Consider the following 22,537-nt stretch of genomic DNA (forward strand, 5'->3'; position numbering starts at 1 on the left):
CAAGCAAAGGGCTAGACTCAAAGAATAGACAGCATTCATTACACTCTCTCAGAGCATGGAGTCTGTTTGTTGGGTATGCTTCCTCTGAGCTTTTAGTTTCAACTAGCAGTCACCTTTATAGTCTTGAATGCAGTCTTAACAGCCTAGCAGATATAGCCTCTGTTGAGTGGCCACTGGTTGCTACTTTCTTGAGCCTTATAATAACATTTGTTTATAATATGAAGAATCACTGATAAGAGGATCAGGATAGGCCAGGACAAAAGATGATTAAGTCATGGGACAGACCATCTGCAATGCAAAGGGGATGATTTTCTGGGATTGTTGTCATGCCACAGAGAGTCTTCTTACCTCTGAAACATTGATCCTGCCTTCCTGGAAGGAACAGGTGGTGGGGTCATGTGTACAGAGGTTTCGGTACTTGCACCAATGGCAGCGGAAGGCGCTGTTGACACAGGACAGGCACCTGCAAGGAGGAGACAGTAAGAGGGCCAGCCATGCAGGCCTGTCATGAAAGAAGGCTGTTATCCTTAAATCTTCATTTCACTTTTGGAAGGGTAAACTAGTGGAGCATATTCTAGGACTGAGAATTGTGGATTCTGCGTCTGAGATGGTCATGGGGCAAGACAATCAGGAATAAACTGGGACTGCAGTGAGAATGATTTAACCTGCAAACAGTAGTGTGCTGGTTTATATTTTCAGGAATTTCGCAAGCTAGAACTTCAGTCTGATGGACTGAAACTGATGACGGCGGAAGCATTTAAATTACAGAAATTGGTAAATACTATGTATTACATTAAAAAAAATCCGATTGCTGATAGTTAATGCCAGAACACCATTGCTTATCAGTCAGAGTAGCTGTAAGAGCACAGAGGCAGAAATTAGGCAGATCTGATTATAGTCTTGCTTCAGCTGCCAACATTGATGTCACTCTGAGTAAGTCACTCACTTTGTGCATTAAAGTTTCTTCATCTGTCTGTAAAAAGCATTCCTGTGTAGTCCACGGGGCTGTTTGGTGTCAAGTGAGATAATGTATAGGAAATGGTTTTTGGAAAGAATACTGCTAAATGTGACAAATATTTTGAAGAAGTGAAACCACCTATTATTTCAACCCCTTGAATAACATTTGAGTATTAAGTGATTTGGTTCACAGTAGCTATGTTATTGAGCTTGTGAAAGGTACAGCATTGTAACTTTGCCCCATGTCACTTGTGGTCCTCACATGGAGTAATAACCTCTGCTGGTGGGATGAATGTTCCTCCCAGAGAGAGCACCTCCTCCTCTTTGGAATCCCCTGGAGGCCCTGTGAGTGTGCAGACCACTGCAATGGAAACGTACTGAGAGTCCTGGCCTTCCTCCTCGTCTTCTGTATGTAGCAGCTTAGCTCTGCCTTTCAGAACTGTACCAAGCTGGTCAGAGTAGAAATAGGTCTGCAATCTGGCGCCACCTAGTGGGGGTTTTTATTAAGTCTAGGTGGTAGGGGCTTCCATCCAGGGGTCTCAGGACTAGTGTGAGGTTTGTCAGATGGCTTGGTTCATACACACCCAAGAAAGGATTCTTTACTAGTCATGCACACTCCAAGGCCAGTCATGACTAAAATCACTTTGTTTCTGAGTTTGAGTCCATGCCATTTCATGTACTCCATCACTGATAGATTCTTGATAATATTATCATACAACTCAAAAAGTAAATAGTGAATATCAATGAGGGTGAAGGAAATGGTGCCTTTTGGTTGCTAACCTGGCTCTTCCACTGGCTAATTTTGTCACTGTCGTTGTAGCACATATAAGTCTCAGCTTACTGTATTAAAAAGAGGGAACTGAACCTGATACTGTGACTTTTAATAGAATTCCAGGAGTACAGCAGGGTAAAACAGCGTTGAGCAATAAAACAGTATCTTGGCTGTCAAGGAGACCTTTTTTTCTGCTAAAATTTGCTGCCTGTGACAATATCTTCCTTGCCATAGAAATCCATCACTGAATGTGGTGACATCACGCTGGATTGCCATGGTGATACAGGTACTCTCACAAACAATAGATTCTGTCACCACTGTCTTAGATTGTGAAGGCTGACAGGTCCTCCCTCCAAGAAGTCTGCAATTCCCAAGCAGGGTAATCTGGGTTTGGAATATAGTGGATAGTGGTCATTTTTACCTAGTTCTGCTGTAGTCTTCTTGCCCTGCCTTTGTTGCCTCTAGCCATTTCCACCTCTTGTTCTGCCTTACTCATAATATATAGTGAGGGGGGGTATGTTGCACACTGAAGTTAATGCCTCTTCTAGCCCAGACCCTCTCACTGGGTGCTGAGAGAGGCTGCCATCCTTACGTCTGTCTTCCTTTTCGGGCATATCGAACTCCTCCACACTCACTGTCAGTCCCTGCCTACAAAGCCACTGCCAACTGGCTGAAGTGAAGACCTCTTCTTACAGCTCCTAGGTCAGGACCCTTTTCTGCTTTAGAACTGGGGGTGGAATGTACTGGGGTGGGGGCCAAAGGAATGAGACAAGGGACTGTGGTGACTGACTGCCATTCAAGTGAACATGTACCAGTCCCCCTAGAGAGACTTCGGTGTGACTACTGCACAAGTCTTGCCCTTGCTCTAGAGGGAGTAAGTGGAACCTTATACTTATATCCAGACCCAGGCAAGGCTCCTTCTGAGGCATGCTTACAGTTGGTGGGCACTGCAGTTATAGAACTTGAACTCGGTGCTGACAAAGATCTTTCCTGTCTCCTTGGATCTCAGCTGCAGCTCTAGGCCAAACCAGTCTGCAAGAGAGGACAGAGTGAAACCTGGGGTCCAGTGAACACACTGAGGGGAAGACCATGTCACAGAGCTACCCATGGGTATAGATGGTAGAGGAAGCCTGCCCGAACCTGCATTGGTCCCGAGGATCCCTACCAGTCCATCCCTCGTAACAGATTCCATGAGTCCCTTGGTTGGTTAGTCAAATCCAATTATTGAAAGAATTTCAGAATTTTAGCCCAGAAGCCTTCAAGCCAAGTTTGGTGGAGAGCGCTCAATGCAATCTATTGCCTGAGTTTCACCTGTTCCTAGAAGGGACAGGAAGTGGGCACAGTGCACGTTATGCATTCTCAGCCCAGGAAGAATGAGCCTTTTCCTCCTTGAATCTCACTTAGGGCATAGCACAGTGCTTTCAAACTCAAACAAGTTATGCAAGCCAATATCGGCCTCTGGTATGCTAAGACTGGTCAGGTAGCTTCATGTCTGTAATTGTGACTCCTATGCTCACCATGGCATCCATGGCTCTTTTGGCAGACAATCCTTACCTTGATCCAGAGGGATAACAGGGACATCCTTGGGCCCAGGTGAGATGCAGATGACTTGGCTCCCAGACACCTGTCCCTCCACCTCAGTCAAGTTCCCAAAGGCACAGGCGATGCCCTCAGAGAGGTTGGGGGCATCATTCACAACCAGGCTGAGCTGTGGGAAAAGCAAGAGCTCAGGAGAACGAGGCCCCAGGTAAGGTTCCTGCCAGGACCTATTGCTCTATAAGAGAAAGGCATTGGTCTAGTGTTCTTCCATGTTTGATGCTGAGCCTTTAGAATAACAAAGGGTTGTGTGGTGTGTGGGGTCAATGATCTTCATAAAGATCGCTATTGTTAATGTGCCAATCTTGTCTAGCATCAGAAAGCACTTGGTGTTCAAGGAAGTAAGGGTATTTGTATAGTGAGATATCCCCCACGCCCATACCTGTAGCACTGACCACTCCTATTTGGGTGTGGTCACAGGTGAGGATGTGAAAGGAGCACAGGGCTAAATCTGGGGTGGCAGACCCCAGGGCTCTCTTGCTACTGGTTGGGTCACAGGGAACAGCTGGGAGGATCCTTGGAGCTGGAACCTGTGTCTGAGTCTAGTGACTCTTGATTCCCACGAGACAGATTTGTCCTAATATTCATCTCAGACACTGTTCTATCTGATATGGGAATTAATTGCAAAGCACATAGGAATCTGCAAGTGAGTCCTAAGCTTGGGAATTTATCACAGACCTATGCTTCACCAGGATGCAGACTGGCCAGGAGCCAGGCTGGTAGAAGACAGCCTTTCACAGCTACCACTCACCCATCATTTGGAAGCTTCTGCTCCTCTATTCCCTCTGGGCTTTCTACTTTCCTGCAGTGCTCTCATGTGGGGCAGGGGGCTCTTGAGACACACAGGAGATCAAAGAGAGTTCACTGATGTCTAAATAATGTATACTACCTAAGGACTCCATCTAGAACAGCAGTCTCCAGCCAGGCTAAGTTTGGATAGCCTCGTTTTAGTGGTAAAAAACTAGACTTTCAGAATTTGGAAAATGTTCTGAATTCATGCCACTTTTCAATGAGTTTGTCCTCAGCTCCCACAAATGGGCACAATCTCCCTGATTATTTCATTAGCATCACTGGAGTCCAAACCTCCTGGTGGGTATGAATGAACTAAAACCATTGAAAGTTCATTAACTAACTAACATTCATAAATGCTCATAAAATCCTTCACAATGAAAATGCAGTCAGGGCCTAAGGACATGGAATATTTTGGGGTTGTACCTTGGCAGGTGGCTGAGGGCTATTTTTCTTATAATATTCTCTTTTAGCATCCACTTTGAACAAGTCTCAGTCTTTCTTTAATCTCTCTCCTGCCCACCAAACACAACGGCAAGCTAAGGCTTTCTTGAATAATTAACAAACTGAACTCATACTGTGTCATAAGAATGTGCTGTTAGGTACTGTGTCACCTCATAGATTTTTGTTGTTATTGCTAAATGCAAAATTCAGATTTGCAAAATAAATTTGCAGTGTGTGGTGACTGTACCTTTCACTACCATAGGGTTTTTGTAGTTATTTTTTTTTTTTGAGTACTGAAATTCTGATTACTATGTGTAGCTGTTAAAGAAGAGTGCTCTATGTCCCATCCTGCCTGCTGCATACTCACCAGCCGGCTGTGATCTGACACGGAGATGCTGCTGGGGTGAACCTCAAGACTCATGCACTGGCTGATACTGGCAGCAAATCGATTTGCTTCCCAGGCCCGTTGGCATTTGTCCCTTCGGGAGCACCTATATGAACACAGATTCATAAGAGGTCATGGCTCCACTGTCCCTGGGTAAGAGAGATTTGCTGCTCTAGCACTGTAGCCTATTGCCTTGTGATGACTTTCACTGTATTCTCAGGTGTCCACTACCACATAAAGCTGAAGATGTATCAAGGAAGAGGTATTAATTTCTAACCTAGATGCTGGTCAGGTATGAAGAACACCATGCTATGGGATCCTCAAGTAAGAACTCTGGGGTACTTGAGAAGTAGGGCTGTGAACATGAACTCTGCAGCTAGCACGTTAGGCTCTAATACCAGGCCTGTTACCTGCTAGCTGGATCCCACTGGACAAGTTACTTAATCTTTCTCTACTCTGTTTCCTAAGACTTAAAATAGCAAGGATGATGATAATGCCCTACTTTGTAAGGCTACTCTAAGGCTAACGTGAGTTAATACTCAGAATATAGCTTGGCATTTGGTAGACATATCCCTGTGCTAGCCCTTGAGATATTGATATTAATAACAATGATTAATAACATCATCACACACCCCAAGGTGTTAGCAAGCAGGAGAGGGTCTTAGCTGTGAGACAGGTTGCATGTGATCTTTGGCTGGATTAATGGCTTTTTAAAGGGAGATACCATGTTTTATTCAACAAAATATTCTGTCACAAGGTATATTTCAAATAAATGTTTGTGTCATGAAATAATGCCTTTAGGTCAGAAACAGAAAAAGCATGTGTGTGTCTAGGGCTGCCCCTGACAGGAAGCCCATGTGACCATTTCTCCTGATGTCTTCATCTCTGGCTCCAGGTTCCTCATTCTATGGTGGCAGGGCAGTAACTTAGAAGCTTGAGGCTACCACCTGCTGTGTTTTTATGGACCAGGCTCAGGGCTGGTGCAGCTCCAAACCAAATGGCCAAACAGGACATAGCACTACTGTAATCCACAGTCAAGCAGTAATTCCTACCCTGACTCCTCAAGTTTCCCCCTTCTTCCTTTCCAAAGTACATAATGGATCCAAACATGAGTGCTGTCAAAGGAAAGAATCATGGAGTTTTAAGTGAATCCTTACGATAGCTTTAAAGTGAGCTCTTGAGTAGAGCCCTTATCTCATTGACTCACTGAAATGGCTCTTTTTATCTTTTCTTTCTTTTTTTTTAAATCATACTATTTATGGCAACAGCCCTAACAGAGATAAAATAGTCTGGGAGACAATAACACACTTGCAGGGGCAAGTCATATAGAAGAGACAGGAGGGTCTCCACTCCCCTGGGACCTAGAGGCTCTCAGTCATCAGGCCTATGCATCAGCCCTCTCTCTACTTCTTTAGAAGAGGCTGGCTTTCAGGCTTGGGGCTGACATTTTTGGGTCCTTACTGCCCTGTTATCTCGGCAGTCTGGAAGGTAGGTGGAGGAAAGTCAAGATGGTCTGCTGAAGGTGAGAATGCCAGGTAATGAGAAACCTGAATACGCAAGGTGCAGCTCCTGTCCCTTGGTAGGTAGAATGGCTAGAAGGTGTGAACCCAGGTATGTGGGGACGATTCTCTGAAGACAAGTGAGGAATTCAGTGGGCAGAGGAAATCGGGACTGTCTTAACCAGGCTCAGACATCCTGGAAGACACAGATGCCCTGGACCAGAAGGAGGATGAAGTGTTCTAGGGTAACTGAGAGATGGGGGTCATTATTGATCCATCCATAGGTGCTGATACAAGTAGTGAAAGCAGTGCTCTTGATGTGAATAAATAATAACCCCAATCTATAATTCTACTGTGTTCTTTCTGTATATACAAAGTACAACAGGCACTGAAGCCTGGAGAGCCAGGCAGGGAGGGATGGGGCAGGAGGTAGAGGGCTTAAAGCCTGGGACCTTCCCACAGAGCTATGAGTGAACTGTCAAAATTCCTCAGAGAAAATGCCTGCCAATTGTTGGGTCAGTCTCACTGAAGGCACACAAATTAACTGGCTTTTACATTCTTCGACTAGAGTGGCTAGCTCTGGCACCTTGACCACCTGTCAGACTTACATAGAAACTTACTGTCCAGGTTTTGTTGGGATCATGTTCATAAAACTTTTTGAGAAGTCTCCTGCCTCCAAAACCCAAGCAGGGACTCAATCCTTTGTCAGCGTGCTCAAATCCAGTCCAGATTTTGCATCTGTGAAGCCTCCCTCCCTCTTTCCCTCCCTCCAGAGCCCTCCCAACACCTGCTGCAGAGGCTGGAAGCCAAGAGCTATTGTGCAGGACCCTGAACTCTGGCCCTCTGCCTCCGCCTCCACCCCAAACCCAGCACATTTCATAGAGACGCTTTGGTAGCTGGCGTGGCGCCATGGAGTTTCCAACACTATTGGGCAACAGAATCCCTAGCCAGGCCCCTGCCTTAGGGCTTTCACCCTTTTCTCTTCCTCTGGGCTCTTCGAATTAGGAAGTTTAAGTGTGATTTTGCATTTCTATTGAGCTGCTGTTCAATGGTGGGGATATATCTGAATAGGGATCTGAGGCCAGTTGGATGCAATGCAGATTTCTTGGAATCATGAAATAATGAGGCCAGAAGGGTCCTCCCAAAGGGTACCAGAGTCCTTAATAATTATTTTGATTTGTGCTGCCTCTTCTTTATTTCCAAAGCACTTATTATTTCATTTAGGGCTTCCCTATTCACCTGTGAAATAGACACAGGTTCCCTGTTGTCAGGGGACCCACCTAGGGTCACACAGCAGCAAGCCGGAGTGCAAATTCCAAGTTCTGGTGCTCTACCATCTTATCCTGTTTTCTTGTACGCCCACTGCAAAAGGCTTTTGGAAACTTTAGGGATTCTACGGTTGCGATTTCTCACAATGACACGAGGACATAATCATGTGGTTGCAAAGAAGCTGAGAAGATGAGCAGAGGACTGAATTCAGGAAGCAAACTGTGTGGCCTCTTCCTACCTCCCACATCGTGTCTCATTTATAATCTCTACTGTTCAAAAGAGGGAAATTCCTCTACTGCCCAGTCAGTCCATCATACCAGGAAACCCCCAGTCTTCTGCATGCCAGGACCACCTCTGGAACACCACAAACTTACATGTTGTGCAGGGCACACCAGCCACAGTGAGGATCCCCTGAGCTTAGACACTCTCCACAAGTTGTGTACTGTTCACACGATTCAACAGGGACCCTGGTGACCTGGCAGAGAGAGGAAAGAGGGCATGGGAAGGTCAGGTTGTGACAACTTGAAAGCGTGTTTCAAAACTCTCCTTTATCCATGTCCCCTAGGTTGTTCCCATCTCATTGTGGGCTGAGTCTGAAGAGGTTAACCTTAAACAGAAAGTGTCTGAACGGTAGCTCAGGACTCTCTGATTTTAACAGCGGCAGAAAGGAGATCCTCTAGCCTGTTCCTTCTTTGCACCACTGTCCTTTTGAGAGCCCGGCAAGTTCCTGGCAAGTGTTAAAAATGGTTGACTCTGCTGAAAGGCTATTGAGTGGTACAAACTCACCTCTGAGGAGCTTTCAGCTGGGCTTGGGCTGAGACATCCTTCCTGCATAGCACACACGGGGTGGGGTGGGGGAGAAACTTTTCCCACCAAATAATATTCATAGCATGGCACTGGCACTCACTTTATAGCCAACCAAGTGTACCACCTGGATCCAATTATCTCATTCTCTGAAGTCTGCATTGAGTTTCTCTAGTAAATCTCCCATTCTTTGAAAGTCTGGCAGAATGGGAACCTCCACAGAGAAGCGCTGCCTGTTTGATTCTGCTATGCCTGGCTAGTGGGAATTTGCAGATCAAGTCCCCGCTGCCCCCATCTTCACTCCATAAAGCACAGCTTTTGAAACCCCTCCTGGTTTTCTGGAGGGGCTTGGAAGAGCCTGATCTGGGTGTATGTGGACACCACTCTCCTGCACCTGCCCAGCACATGTGACAATAAAAAGGCTGGGCAAAAGGGCTAGAGTCCTGAAGCTTTCTATTTGGCATATCTTAGGTGTTCGTTGTTGACTGGATAAGAGGCTTCTGAGCTGCAAAAATGCATGCTGGGTTGGAAATACAAGCTCTGTTTGCTGGGCCATAGAGGACTATCACCTACTAGAAGTGTGAGCCTAGGTGAAAACATGACACTCAGTCCAATGACAGAATGTTCTGCTACTGGCAGGAGACATAGATATGAGGGGAACATGTTTACAAAATCCTTCCCAGAGGGTCACAATGGATCCTAACATGGTAAACTCAGTGAAAGCTTATTGAATGTCAGATCTGTGGTGGCCTTGATGTTTAGCAACAGAGAACACACAGCAAATGGCACAGATTCAACCAGAGCAGAGCCCAACAGTCCCCTGGAATTGGCAGTCCCCAGCTATTTGCTCTGTATGTTGCTCAGCATTGGAACCCAGGATTGATTGGTGTCAGCATTAAATTCCTTGGGAGCTCAGGAGAAGAGGCACCCAGGCTAACCTGTCAGGAAGATGGGGACAGAGGTTAAGGGAAGGTCTTCAAGGATAGGAATGTATCCAGCTGGGTATGCTGACATGTCTGGAATTCTAGCACTTGAGTGATGAGTGGGAGCTGAGGTGGTAGTATAATCCATAAGTTACCCAGCCTGGACCACGTAGTGAATTCCAGGCCAGCCTGTGCTACAAAGTAAGACTCAGTCTTATAAAAATAAAAGGAATAGTAGGAGGGAGAGGAAGGGGAGAAAGAAGAGGAAAAGGAAGAAGAGGGTGATGAAGAGAGGAGTCATCAGATGGAGAGACCCAAAAGACTTTTCAAGCTGAAGGACTGTCATGGGCAAAAGCAGTCACAAAAAGTTCATTCTAACTCGAACTTGTAGTCAGGGAGAGACAGTATGCCTTCCTTTTCTCATTCATTCACCCTTAGTACACCGTAACAATTCAGCCGAGTGACACGTACAGCCTCAAAATCAAACCCCTATTCAATAAGGAAATCAGGTGTAGGGAAGGAAGGTAAGCACAAAATCTGGAAACCTGGCTTAAAAAGCAAACACTTTAAATGTAGGTTGGGGAATCATTGGTTTAAAAACCTCAAGCACAATATATCCGAGGGTTTGCATTGATTCTAAATCAGCCCTGTTTGTCCTAATAAGGTGATGTAACAGGTAAAGAGGCTAATGATATCATGGACTACCAAAACAGACTCACAGTGTCAGAATGAGAAGGCTCGACATAAGGAAATCAGAACTGTCTGCTTTTCAATACCCACTTTTTTCCAAAATAGACCCAACATGGGGATGGCTAACAGGAAGGGTGATATTCCTCTGGGAGGCTATGAAAGTAACCTCCCTGAGAGGAGAGACTGTGGTCTCTTTCAATTTGGATATCCAAGAATTTTATCTCTCCTACTTTACTCACCACCTCTTTGAGACTATATTTTTAAAAAAATGTTTTAATCAGGCAGAGGCAGTTGGATGATCTTTGTGAGTTTGAGGCCAGCCTGGTGTATACTTCTCAGGCTGGATATCTCAGTAGGCAAAGCATTCACTGTACAAGCATGAGTATCTGAGATCAGGTCCCTATAATTCCTGCGCTTGGTAACATGTACATTTGAGGCCAGGACAGCCAGGGCTAAACAGAGAAACCCTCTCTTGAAAAATAAGCCAAAGCAAAGCAAAAACAATTCTCTCTCTCTCTCTCTCTCTCTCTCTCTCTCTCTCTCTCTCTCTCTCTCTCTCTCTCTCTCTCTCTCTCTCTCTGTGTGTGTGTAAATGCAGGCATGCATGTGCCATGGTGTGCATATGGTCAGAAGACAATTTCAGGTGTCAGTCTTTGCCTGCCTGCCTTTTTGTTTGCAGCAGGATCTTTTGTTGTGTACTGAGATACATAACAAGCTAGCTGGCCTGTGAGCTTCCGGAGAGTCTCCTGGTACCACCTCTCATCTTGCTATAGGAGCAATGGGATTCTAAACCATGTTACCAAGCCCAGGGATTATAGGGATCTGATCTCAGATGCTCATGCTTGTACAGTGAATGCTTTGCCTGCTGAGCTATCCAGCCTGAGAAGTGTATATTTGAAGTTGAGAGACAACATCCAGCTATCACTACAAAAAATAGTTCTTGAAACCTGCCCACAGTCAGCAATACCTACGAGAACCACATTTCCAACTTGTGCCTCCAGGAGAAATGGGTTCCAAGCCCAGGCCTGATGATCCTTAATCTCTCAGGATATTTGGGACCCCAGTGCCCAGCAGGCTTCTGTTGGCCCCCTCCAGTCTACTCTGCCAGGTCTAAGAGCAGAAGTTCAGTGTCCATTCTCTTTCTTGGGTTTTGGGCTTCTTGTGAGTGATGTCTGCATCTGGCTGGAAATTAAAACAACTGTCTGCATTGCATTCGGCCCGTCTGTCAAAACACAGCCCGGCTCTCAGCAGCTGGGAAAGGGGGCCCTGAATGAAAGCAGTGTCTCCGGCAACAAAGCCCACTTTCATGCCAAGTGCCATGGAGATAGTGAAACCCTGTTCTTCTCCAAACATGAAACCAACAGCACAACTATTTTTCCTATTTCCTGGGCCCTCCTGGTGAGATCTTTTCTTTTTAAGGCAGAGTAAAGTGAAACAGGAAACTTAGAAAGAGGGTGGGCTTGAGAACTTCCCTATGATCTACTGGCTAGGCGCAAATCAGAGGAACAGCTGTCACAGTGACTACGAGGAGACCCTTAAAGCAAGAAGTGATCCTGGGCCTTCCCTGTTCCTACACTCACATAATTTTAGTTTCACTTAGTTCTATTAGCAAGCACTTATCGATCTGACGCCCCATATAGGTGAGTAGTGCACATTTCAGTAGCATAAAAACAAACAAATAGCACTAAAACACAGCTACCACTTTAAGCTGTACATGAGCTGTCCTAAGACCAAAGTGCTGTGCTCTAGGGGTAACATACAAAAAAAAATAACACAGGGGGATTCTGAGAAAAGGAAGACCTTGGTGTCCTCACTGTCTAATAAGATCCCCATTAGCCCTGTGTGACTATTGAATATTTCAGAGTTACTAGTCCAAACTGAGGTCTGCTATACCCAATGTATACAAATCCTGAAGAGTCAGTAAAGAAAATGAAGCAAATATCTTGCTAGGAATTTGATATCGACATCTTCAGAAATTAACGTTCTGCATATATTAGGTTAAATGAGATCTCCTTACTAGGGAAGTTGCAACCGAGCCTGCAACTTCTGTCTGTAGCCAACATTTGGTTTCTGTCTGCCTGCGCTGCCAGGAGGTTTTTGTGTGACTTTGTAATGATCTGGACCTTAAAGGATTGAATATCTTTAACATATTTCAGAAGGATAGACTCACAGCCCAGGAGAGCAGAGTCCCTTAGGCGCCTTAATGAGGACAAGGTGGCAAGGGTGTAAGTTAGAAAGGTTGGCTTGGGTTCCCTTGGGGGAAAGACAGAAGAGCTAGATTATCTGAGCTCTTTAGCCTGTTATCCACAAGCCAAAAGAGTATCTCTCAGAAATAGGTGGCTGTGAGGCTACCATGGAGCTGCGGTTCTCAAGGCATGGTCCTTGAGCCTCAACCATGTTATCACCATAAGGTTAGAAAACAAAGTGTGGGTCCATTCAGTCAGAACTGTCACCTCTCCAGTTGGTTTGCTAGTGTGCTGAAGTATCGAAGCCTCTGGCACAAGTGAGTTAAGCTTCTTAGGACATCTTTCAATGGCAGGTCTTTGGGGTCAGGAACCTCCCCTCCCAATCAGACCACACTTGGACTATGGCAGGAAGTAATGTTTTAAGAGCCTGGATGCAGACAACAGAACTCTAGGGACTTCTCCAAGCCCAGGGAAAAATGGGTTTCCCCCGTTAGATTTTTCAGAGAAGGTCTTGCTATGTAGCTTAGGCAGGCTCTGAAACCTCCTTCCTTCTGCCTGTGCCTGTCACCATACCTAGCTTGAGAAACTAGGTTCTTTTAAGTCCTAGTCCCTGGAATCTTCAAATAACGAAGTTCAAACCTGGGGAGTTTGGGGAAGCCCTGTGTGGAGCTCCAGGTGGCAGTCTTGCACTTGTTAGGACCAGGTAGAGAGAATGGGCATTTTCTCCTAGAGGGCAGGGCTGTTCCAGGGCTGAACCAGAGTTTAGTGGGACACTTCTTGATTCTCTAACACATGTTTGCTTATTGTTTCATTTTAAGTAGGCCAAAGGCCCTCCAGTGTCTGAGATTCCTGGGAGAGCTCACAAAGAAAGGCATCACATCCTGCCCCTGCCTGCCCACTGCCTCCATGGCACCCAAGAACTGCCTGTGACTGGGGCCCACCCTCACACTCCACATTCTTTCCCGTTTAAGCTTATGTCTTATAATTACACATCTAATGAATGTAACTGTCCTATTAAGTCATTTACTTAAGAAATACACCTAATTAAAGATGACTCATACTATATTCTTGGCTTCTGTGGTCCAGGGGCCCTGAATCCTTAGTATCTTCCAGGATGTTATTTAGCAGGACTGGACCCTTGTAGGAATGACTCGGTAGGGTGTGTATATGGGATCATTTCCCCAACTCACTCTACTCAGCCCATTGGGCACCCATTAGGGACAGCCTAAGATTGTGATTGACTGGGGGGGGAGTCTCTGGGGGAAGTTATTGGAATCTTCCTTGTTGCTGAAGTTCTGTAAGGCCATTCCTGAGGCAGGATGACTCTGTGACCATGATAGAACTGTTACCCTAACACAGGACAGAGGCTCTGGACAGTTCCTTTCCACAGAGACATGCATAAATCTCCAGATGCAAGAATTCCAGGAAGTAGTAGAGCAAGACCCCCAAATGACAGAGCCCTAGTGTTCATCTACTACCCTGTACGAAGACCTGAAAAGAGCAAAATGGTTCTGATACCTAGAGGGACTTTCCAGACACCTGACTTGAAAGTAGAAAACCTCTATGATATAGAACATGCCTGAATTCCAGGGTCTCTGAGGTGTTCAGTGAGCCTTTGGGTTATACTAATTTTGACAAAATGGGTGCATTCTCTACCCTGCCTGAACCCACAGTTCAGTGGGAACCGAGACTCATTGCAGCGGAGTAGATGCTATAATGGAGGTAAAAATCAAGGTATAGCAGTGACTCAGAGGCCACAGCAGTAGCTCACCACTTGCTGCAGGGGTAGCAGCTGGAGTACAGTGGTTCAGAGTCTTGCAGGATTCCTTTGGGACCATGTAAGTGAGAGACAGAGTAGGAGGGAAAGAATAAGAGAAAGCTGTTCCCCAGACACTGGGCATGTAATCCTCTGCTTCCCTGGAATTTGCTTGCTTCCTGCCAGATGGGACACCTGTCCCCACATGTGTGCCCTGCTCCTGACACAATGAAAGGAACACAGGCCTTCTTCTCCATGGCTGAGAGCCAGGTGACAGCATGGGCGGTGTCATAGACAGCTTGGTTGGAACATGCAGTTGGCCTAGTCAAACAACCCCCTGATCCCCAGGGCCATGGCAAGGCACACAGCAGCTGAAACTGATGGAGCTGACTCCCTGGTCTCATTTCTTCCTTTGTGCCTTTTGTAGTAGACCCTCCCTAAAGATTGTTTTACTCCAAGTTTGTAGGATTTCAGCTGAATCCATTCTCTCCCCTTCTCCCCATCCCAACCCTGATTTTGAGAAGCTATCTGGCAGTCATTGACATGCAGGGCGATGACATGTTAGAGAATGACTTCCTGGGTGCTGTGTAGATAAAGGCCCACAGCACAGCCACAACAATACCACAAAGGGGGTTAAATTCACAGAATGATCTCATTTGATTTGCACAGTTCCCAAGAGAGCAGGCCACTGGATTTTATTTTATATTACAGTCCACACCAGTTCCAATAGAAAAGTAAGTCTCCAAAGTCAGGCTGGCTTCACTGGGTCTCACACTGAGTGGACTTTTATTCCTCTGGGACAAGGTGCATGGGCTCCTGCCATGGGGTAGGAAAGGTCAATTCCAGGAAAGAGAGGATGGACCAGGAAGTCGGAAGCAACCTGCTGCACGCACCCATGGTGCTAGCTGATAGACAAGTGATGGTTCCTTGTTTTATTTTTTTCTTTCCAGGCTTGCCTGAAGTCTTGTTGGCACTGTTACAGCTTGCTGCAAGCACTATGGAAAGGCCAGTGCGGATTCTACCTAGCAGCTCAGGATCTGTCCTGCTTTTACACCTGACAGTGGCCAAGGTCCTCACAGGGAGAAGAAGACCGCTAGTGGTCACGAAGGCCCAGCCCAGCCTGTAGCCGTTGATTCTCTCTGGTATGCATAAGATAGTCACTCTTAAGTCCCAGTTCTTGACCTACATTGTACTACAGCCCTCTTGGCCCATCATGTCTCCATCCAAAAATACCCACATGACTCTTTTCATGCACAGGGACAAAACTGATTGAGTATTGGAAATCCAAAGCTACCCAGGGATAGGGTAAAGGTGTGGAGGTCCCAGACAGATATGTCTCTTCCTTGGATCTGGTCCTTACTACAGGGAAGAGGGGTACCGGGGACTCCCAGTGGTGGCTCACAGGTTGCTGGATGATACCACCTTGCTCTGAGCTTAGGAGTCAACACAGAACAATATACCAATAGCTTCTACTAACCTGGAAGCTACTACCTGCCAGGCACATGCCTGTGATCTCATTTAACCCCTATACTCACCTTGTAGAAACATGCTTTTAGTCCTGTTTTCCCACTAGAAAATAGAGTCTCAGATCAGGTAGCCTGTCAGGGTCATATGTATCTTGTAGGCGGCAGAAACTTAGTCCAGCTCTGTCTGCCTCCCACATAAACACAGAGGACAAAAGCTAGCTCTAGGTCTGACTTTCAGCACATCTTTCCTGCATGCCTCTCTGTTCCTTTGCTTTCCTGACACCCACCCCCCAGACAGAATTTCTCTGTGTAACAGCCGTAGCTGTCCTGGAACTTACAGAGATTCCCCTGCCTCTGCCTCCCAAGTGCTGGGATTAAAGTGTACACCACCATTGCCCGGCTCACTTTCCTGCTTCTTAACTAATGTTTTAGTTGGTGAATCTGAAGTCAGAGAGCACAAAATAAGATAATAAGCTAAAGAGGGAGACAAATCAGGAAGGAAGAAAGTTTGCTGCTGAGGCATTTTCTAAGCTGATTGGAACCAGAACCACGAGCATGTCCCACCTATGTGAGTCTGCTGTGGAAGAGCTATCTCTTAGAAGAATGCTTTTGCTTATTTCTGGCCTGTGATTAGATGTGTGGCTCTAGGCATTTGTGATGACCATATCAAAGTGGGGTAATACTACCAGATCATATGACCTTGAGAATTCCCCAGCAGAATCCATACTCCCAGCAGCCATCTTTCCTACCAATCAACATCCACTAATGTAAAGAAGTCATTATGGTTTATCCTCATGACTAGATCTTTTTCTTTAAAATTAATAATCATGTCCAGTTAGCCTTAAAACGTCATAAAGCAAATGCCACCAAGGCCCTGGCCATCCTCTAAGTTATGAATGTCTTATGAGCATTGCCACTAAGAAAAAGGAGATACAAACTCCAGCAACCCAGAACTGCTTCTCAAGCCTCTGGCCACAGCTACAGAAATACACAGCCTCCTGACCCAGAGCTGACCCGAGGCCATGTCCTAAGCCTCCTGACTTATCTCTAGATCTGAGAGTACAGTGCAGTTCAAAGAGAAAATCTATTTTTAATGACTTGGGTGAGAAGGGTAGAGTGGCTGAGTAATTCTGAGTAATTAAAGCTATCTATCACTCTGAGAGAAGTACAAAGTTGGTTGCGATTCTCAGAAACATTTCCCCCTCTTTCATACATTCCAGCAGAGGCCCTGCAGAAGTCAAGATGGAAAGAACAAGGGTACCAAAGCCTCTGGTCACAAACAGTGCAATTCAACCTTCTAGTGAATAGAAGCCCCTTGAGCCCTTATCTGGTATTGCAGCCAGGCAGGCATGGACCTTTCCAGGAACTCCCTCTAAAGCCATGGGACACCACGTATGCTGATTAAGAAGTAGTTAGAAGACTGTCCTCATTTCAAGTTCAGATCCTTCTGTCATTACCTACAGGGTACTAAGCTTATACCTCCTTGAGCCTTAGTTTCCTTCCACACAATGGAGATAGTAACAGCATCAGTTCTACTCTGAGAAATACGTGACGTCTCTCCACAAATGGCCTTGCACACAGTTGGTGCTCAATCGCCCAACTCATTCTCCAACGGCAGTCCTCTTGAAGGGGGCAGCATGTACATGGAAATGAATCAGGAATCCCTGGCTTTGTAGTATTGTCAGTGTCTTTGAGTATTCTACCTGGCCTCTCTGGGCTAGGACTGCTTATCTACCCTAAGGGGTAAAGGGAGGGGGGTAATATCATGCCTGGAAAAAGGTGCAGTCCCTCCAACCAACCACCGATCCCTTATATATATATATAGTCCCATCATTGAACCTATGTATAGGATCCAAATGCAAATGAAAAGTAAGCTAAACCTCCTGTGTGTGAAGGTAAATCAGAGAGAGTAGAAAGGCAAAGGGCAAAGCAGACACCTCTGTGTCTTTCAATACCACACTGTTTTTTTTTTTTTCCAGCAGGACTCCTGGGCTGGAAACAATAGGGAGGCCCTTTCTAGTTTAGAATTCTGGAGGGATCTACAGAGAATCAGTAATGCTGGTGCTGTGTTGTCTCCATGACAACAGTGGATTTATTCAGTTAGGGAAAGCAGGTGGGATAGGAAGCAGTGGATGAAGAGGATTGAGGAAAAAGGGACCAAGAAATAATTCAAACAGATCTACCAGGGAGCCAGATGGCAGGGATTAGCAATGTCCTAGTTCCCTACAGGGTCAGCATCAACTCATGACCAAGGAAGGGAAAGGTATAGTGGGAAGGGGAATGATAGAGTAATGAGGTAGCGACACCCCTTTACCTGGCCATTCCCATCCTTGCATTCCATACTGGATTATTGTCTAGAACTGGGTCCAAGTCAGCTTTATCTATGTTGGTTTCCACTTTAACAGGCCCTGGGCTTTGCCCTCTTTATTCATGGACTTCTAGTCACTAGGAATGTTTGAGAGAAAGGTAGGCTATAAAGCTAAGTTTGTCCCCAAATCCCCTTTGAAGGAGAAACTGCCCACAGCCTTTGGTGTAGGAAGATGGAGTTAGGGGGGCCGACATGCCAGGGGAAGGTCTCCAAGAGGAGGCTAGTCAGGGACCCAGGGTGAGAATGTCTACTACAGGATGATACAAATGGAAGCAGAGTTTTCTCCAGCCCACTTCCTAGAACTCTAATGTACTCTATACCCATCTTCCATGTTCATCTTTGTATAGGGACTGCTCCTGACTTGTAGTTTCACAATCATACAGAAGCAGGGGCTCTCAACACACACCATGCTCAACTTTCCAATTTTGATCTTAGGTACACTGGTGATATACAGAAAACTTTGCACAGTGCTGGAGAGGGCAGCAAAATGAATTCCCAGTTAGATGTGATTGAGTGTGTTTTCAACTGGTATTTTACAGTGGTATATGTTACTAGTGTGTGTGTGTGTGTGTGTGTGTGTGTGTGTGTGCATATTCTTTAAAAATCATCTAATCTATCTACAAAACACCCATCTGTATGTCCATGAGCTATCCAACATTTCATTATAAGATGGTTCGGTGTGAGATGGATTTTGATCAAGTGCAGGCTCATGTGGGTGCCCTGAGAACATTTAAGGTAGACGTACTTAGGATCATCTTCCTTCTCATCTTCTCCCTTCTGCTTGTTCTCCTTTTCTTCTGCCTCCTCTTCTCTTCCATCTCCTCCTTTTTCTCCTTCTTTTTTGCTTCCTTCTCTCCCCCTTTCCATCTTTCTTTCTCTCCCTTCCTTCCATTCATCCCTCTCTTTCCTTTCCTTCCTTTCTTTCTTTGTTTAGATGAGAGAACAGGATTTCTCTACATAGCCCAAACTTGTCTTGAACCTGTGCATAATCTTCCTGCCTCAGTCTTCCAAGAGCTGGGATTATAGGTATGAACCATTATGCATAGGATGACATACAGTCTTGATTTGATACATCTTTAATTTAGGATGAGCCCATCACAAGTCCAGGAGTATCTGTGTGCCTGGGTCTCTGCTTCCTTTGTCTTCCTCTGAGGCATTTCCTATGGTTCACCTTAGGTCTTTATATGCTGGGATACTGTGTATGAATACCTGCTGAGAAGTGAGTCATATGTGCCCATCAATCCAGGTTTTATGTTTAGCCCCTCAAGCATACTCTCTGCTAAGAACCACCATCTCTGGCTGAAATCCCCTGGAATTTTCATAGGATCCATGAGGTGACAATGTTTTCAACAGCAGAAGCCCATGTTGTCATAGAAGAGACACAACTGTCACCTTTAGGAGAGTCTGGCTCAGCCTCAGCCTCAACTGTGGTGATTGAGTCACTGACCCTCTCTGAGTTTCTGTTTCCTCATCTGTAAATATTATTGAATGTTAAAATTAAAACATTCATCAAGGTAAGTTACATGGTGGCAGAATTTTGCAGTTGCTTTGGATCCAGTTTTATAACTCCATCCCTTGTCCAGGGTCCTCTAGCAGAGATTAATAACATACAAGGGTAGGTGGAATGAAAAGGAGGACATTGTATGAGCTGTCAGAGGAAGCCCTTGGAGTCCATGCCTAGGAACTTCAGTAGGACTACTTGGAAGGTTCAAGTGGCATATGCTGGCTGTTGGGACAGAGCAGGCAGGAGTCAAGTAGGCAGGGGCCCAAGTGACATCAGGAGTTTATAAAGTCACTGTTCTCCCCACCCATATGGAAGGCTCCACACAGGCCACCACAGGAGGAGAGGCTGACCTGGTCCTTTAATAACTTGTCCAAGAAGAGTCTCTGAAAATTGGGGAACCTTTAGAAAATCAGGACAGAGAGAAGTGTTGTCTGCAGGAAAAGCATCCTATCTGGTGGGAACTGAAGCATCTGTAAGATGCTGTGGGTATCCCTTAGATCACCAAGTTCCCAGCCATAAAAGAATCAGAGACACTTGTCAGCTGGAGATCACAGAGCTCTTTGTGACTGTCTCAGTGGTGTAGATACCGTCCCCCCCCATCTCTTCTGGACCCCTTCTCTGGAAGGTTCAGGAACAGCAACTCAGAAGTAGGAGTAAGATGTGAGAAACAGCTGTGGCGGGTAGGCAGGGAACATGCATCAGGCCAAGGCCTGAGGTGGTGTGAATAGGGACAAACCTAAGTTCCCATCAATCCAGCTGAATTTTGGTCAGGAACTGCCATCTTAACACTGAACAGACACTGTTTAAGATCAGACCTAGGGTTAAGGGTATCTTATTACCTCAGGGTGAGCTTCTTGCTGTTCAGCCCTTTTAGAGATCTGTAAGACTCTTCCAAGATGTAAAACAAAGTTACATCCAGATGCATCTCACAGCATTCTTAGTGGCAGGATAATATTGCTAATGATTGCCATTCCTAACTCAGATGGCCACGAGAGCCACAAGGAATGAGTTGTAGCAGGGCATAACGCTGCTTAGTACCAGACTTGCAGCACGGATCAGGTGGGCACAGCTGTTACTTCTTGGTACTGCTAACTCTGTAATAAAATGACTTTATAATGAAGAAAGTTCTGGGTGTCAACTCTGAGCTGGGTTTGAAACCCAGTCCTTCTCAGACCACAGGGTCTTCCAAGGAGCAAATGGCTTGCACAGTCTTTATCCTCTAAAGTGACTCAAGAGATTTTCAGAATTACTCCTGAATGGCCTCTTGGCTCTTTTGCCTCTGTCTTCTGGGAACTGTGACTGCTGGCCTTCAATAGGGTTAGCCTGCTCCCAGCAAAATGAAAGCAAGGCTGAGATGAACTGACGGAGGACAGGAGCCTTCTGGGTATCGCCTGTGTTCACTCAGCCAGGTCAGGTCCACATGTCCACAGGTTAGAGTTTTGCAGTATCTCTTGGTGGTGGGGACTATGCAAAAATCTTTGCGTGCCTCACTGCTTTCCTGACTTTTGTCAATGGCTACTTGAACTGTAATCTGTGTTTACAAGTCTCTTGGGATGACAAGGAGGAAGCTTAGGAGAGATGGAAGGAAGACAAAAGAGTCCCCTCTTTTAAAAAGAAGTACTTAGAAAATTAATTATGGAAAATAATCATCAAATCACCTGAGTATTTTATTTGGTGCATGCTGGGTCTCGTTGAAAAAAAAAACAGAATTTTAAATAATTTTAGAGTCATAACTGATGTAATTAGGAGCTCAGTGAACACTTAACATTGAGCTGTGCTTATTAAAATTACTGTTTTAATCAGAACATTGCCAGAGAATCATTAATAATACAATGGCTTGATTCCCTGGAACTCTAATTAGACCTGGACTTTTAACCACCGGAGTGTAATCAGCTTCGGTCTGGCCACACACCACGGGTGATGCATTATCGTTCTTGGGCATGAGAGACTGGAGCATCAGTACTGCTACGTAGCGACTTCTGGGAGCTCAATTTTGGAACAGAAGAAGGAGCTTGGAAGGCTAAAAGGTGGTGGTGATGACTGACATCTGTAAAGGTAGAGAGAGACTCCATTCCTTGCTGGGTCAAATTGCACACACTCCTTTAAGGGGAGCAAGAGCCAGTGTTAGGACTAAATACGAGGCTGTAGGTCTGGTGCTTCCTTCCCACACACTACATCTCCCAGACCCAAGACAACTCCAAAGAAGAGTGCAGTAAATCCATTGCTCACCAAGCTAATATGAGAGGTTAATCTAGAAGACGACTGGTGATGTCTTATTTCTATTGTTCAACACTCTTTGTCACCTGGTTCCCTTTCTCTAGAACTTCCTTAAATTTTAGAGACATTTCCCTACAATGAAGTCTAGAGTTGGAGAGAGCTTGGTGGAGATACCCTCGTGCCATGATGGCATTTTGGGAGAGAGGTCTCTAGTTGGATATATGGCTCTGAACACAGAGTATCACCAGAACTGATAGGATACCTCCTGGGGCATATTCTCTGAAGATGTTGAGGAGTGACTGAAAGCAAAGGAAGCAGAAATATGCTCTTTCTTCTCGTGGGTCATACTAATTAATCAGAAGGACACAAGAGATGTCAAAAATGACTGGACTACTTAAAAGGCAGATGCTACAAGGTGAAAATTAGGAGTTGGAGAGAGCACCTGTAATAACTGGAGATCTGAGAGGGTGTGGCAGTGGTCAGAGTGGGGTGATAACTGAATGGAGTGGTAGTGGCAGTCGTTGGAGTAGAATGGCAGTAACCAGACAAGAGTGGCAGTGGTTAGTGTAGGATGACAGTGATCAGTTGTGAGTACTAGTCAGACAGGTGGTGGCAGTGGGATAGTACTAATCAGAAAGGAAACAACACTTTTTAAGGCAGGACAGAGGATTTAGACTTCATCTGCAGAGGCTTAGGGTAGATAGTATTCTTTGTATCTTTCACTAAGTATTCTCCTGGCTACTAGTGGAGGCCTGAGACAATGTGATTTAGCTTACTGAGCATGCCAAAGTAACTGGGCACTTGATAAAGGTGACTCTTTAGGTACATTGCCAGGGGAAGGAGAGGCCATCATGTTGCCGGGTAGTTAGGGCACAGCTTTCTCGATGTTTACAAGAATTTTTATTGGTATAA

General features: G+C 45.5%; 1 protein-coding gene across 2 annotated transcripts in view; it reads right to left on the bottom strand.

Moving 5' to 3' along the window:
• Window positions 1-22,537, bottom strand: part of Plxna2 (plexin A2) — a 190,122-nt gene that overhangs the window by 55,484 nt on the left and 112,101 nt on the right. For both annotated transcript variants that reach the window (XM_005082844.4, XM_040739013.1), the window contains exons 5-9: window positions 8,086-8,186; window positions 4,926-5,049; window positions 3,284-3,437; window positions 2,665-2,761; window positions 349-463 (exon numbers count right to left, since the gene is read on the bottom strand). In XM_005082844.4, the coding sequence (XP_005082901.1) occupies window positions 349-463; window positions 2,665-2,761; window positions 3,284-3,437; window positions 4,926-5,049; window positions 8,086-8,186 (591 nt within the window). The remainder of the gene's footprint in view (window positions 1-348; window positions 464-2,664; window positions 2,762-3,283; window positions 3,438-4,925; window positions 5,050-8,085; window positions 8,187-22,537) is intronic.

The sequence above is a fragment of the Mesocricetus auratus genome, unplaced genomic scaffold (assembly GCF_017639785.1).
Source record: "Mesocricetus auratus isolate SY011 unplaced genomic scaffold, BCM_Maur_2.0 Super-Scaffold_100676, whole genome shotgun sequence".
Classification (NCBI taxonomy): Eukaryota; Metazoa; Chordata; class Mammalia; order Rodentia; family Cricetidae; genus Mesocricetus; species Mesocricetus auratus.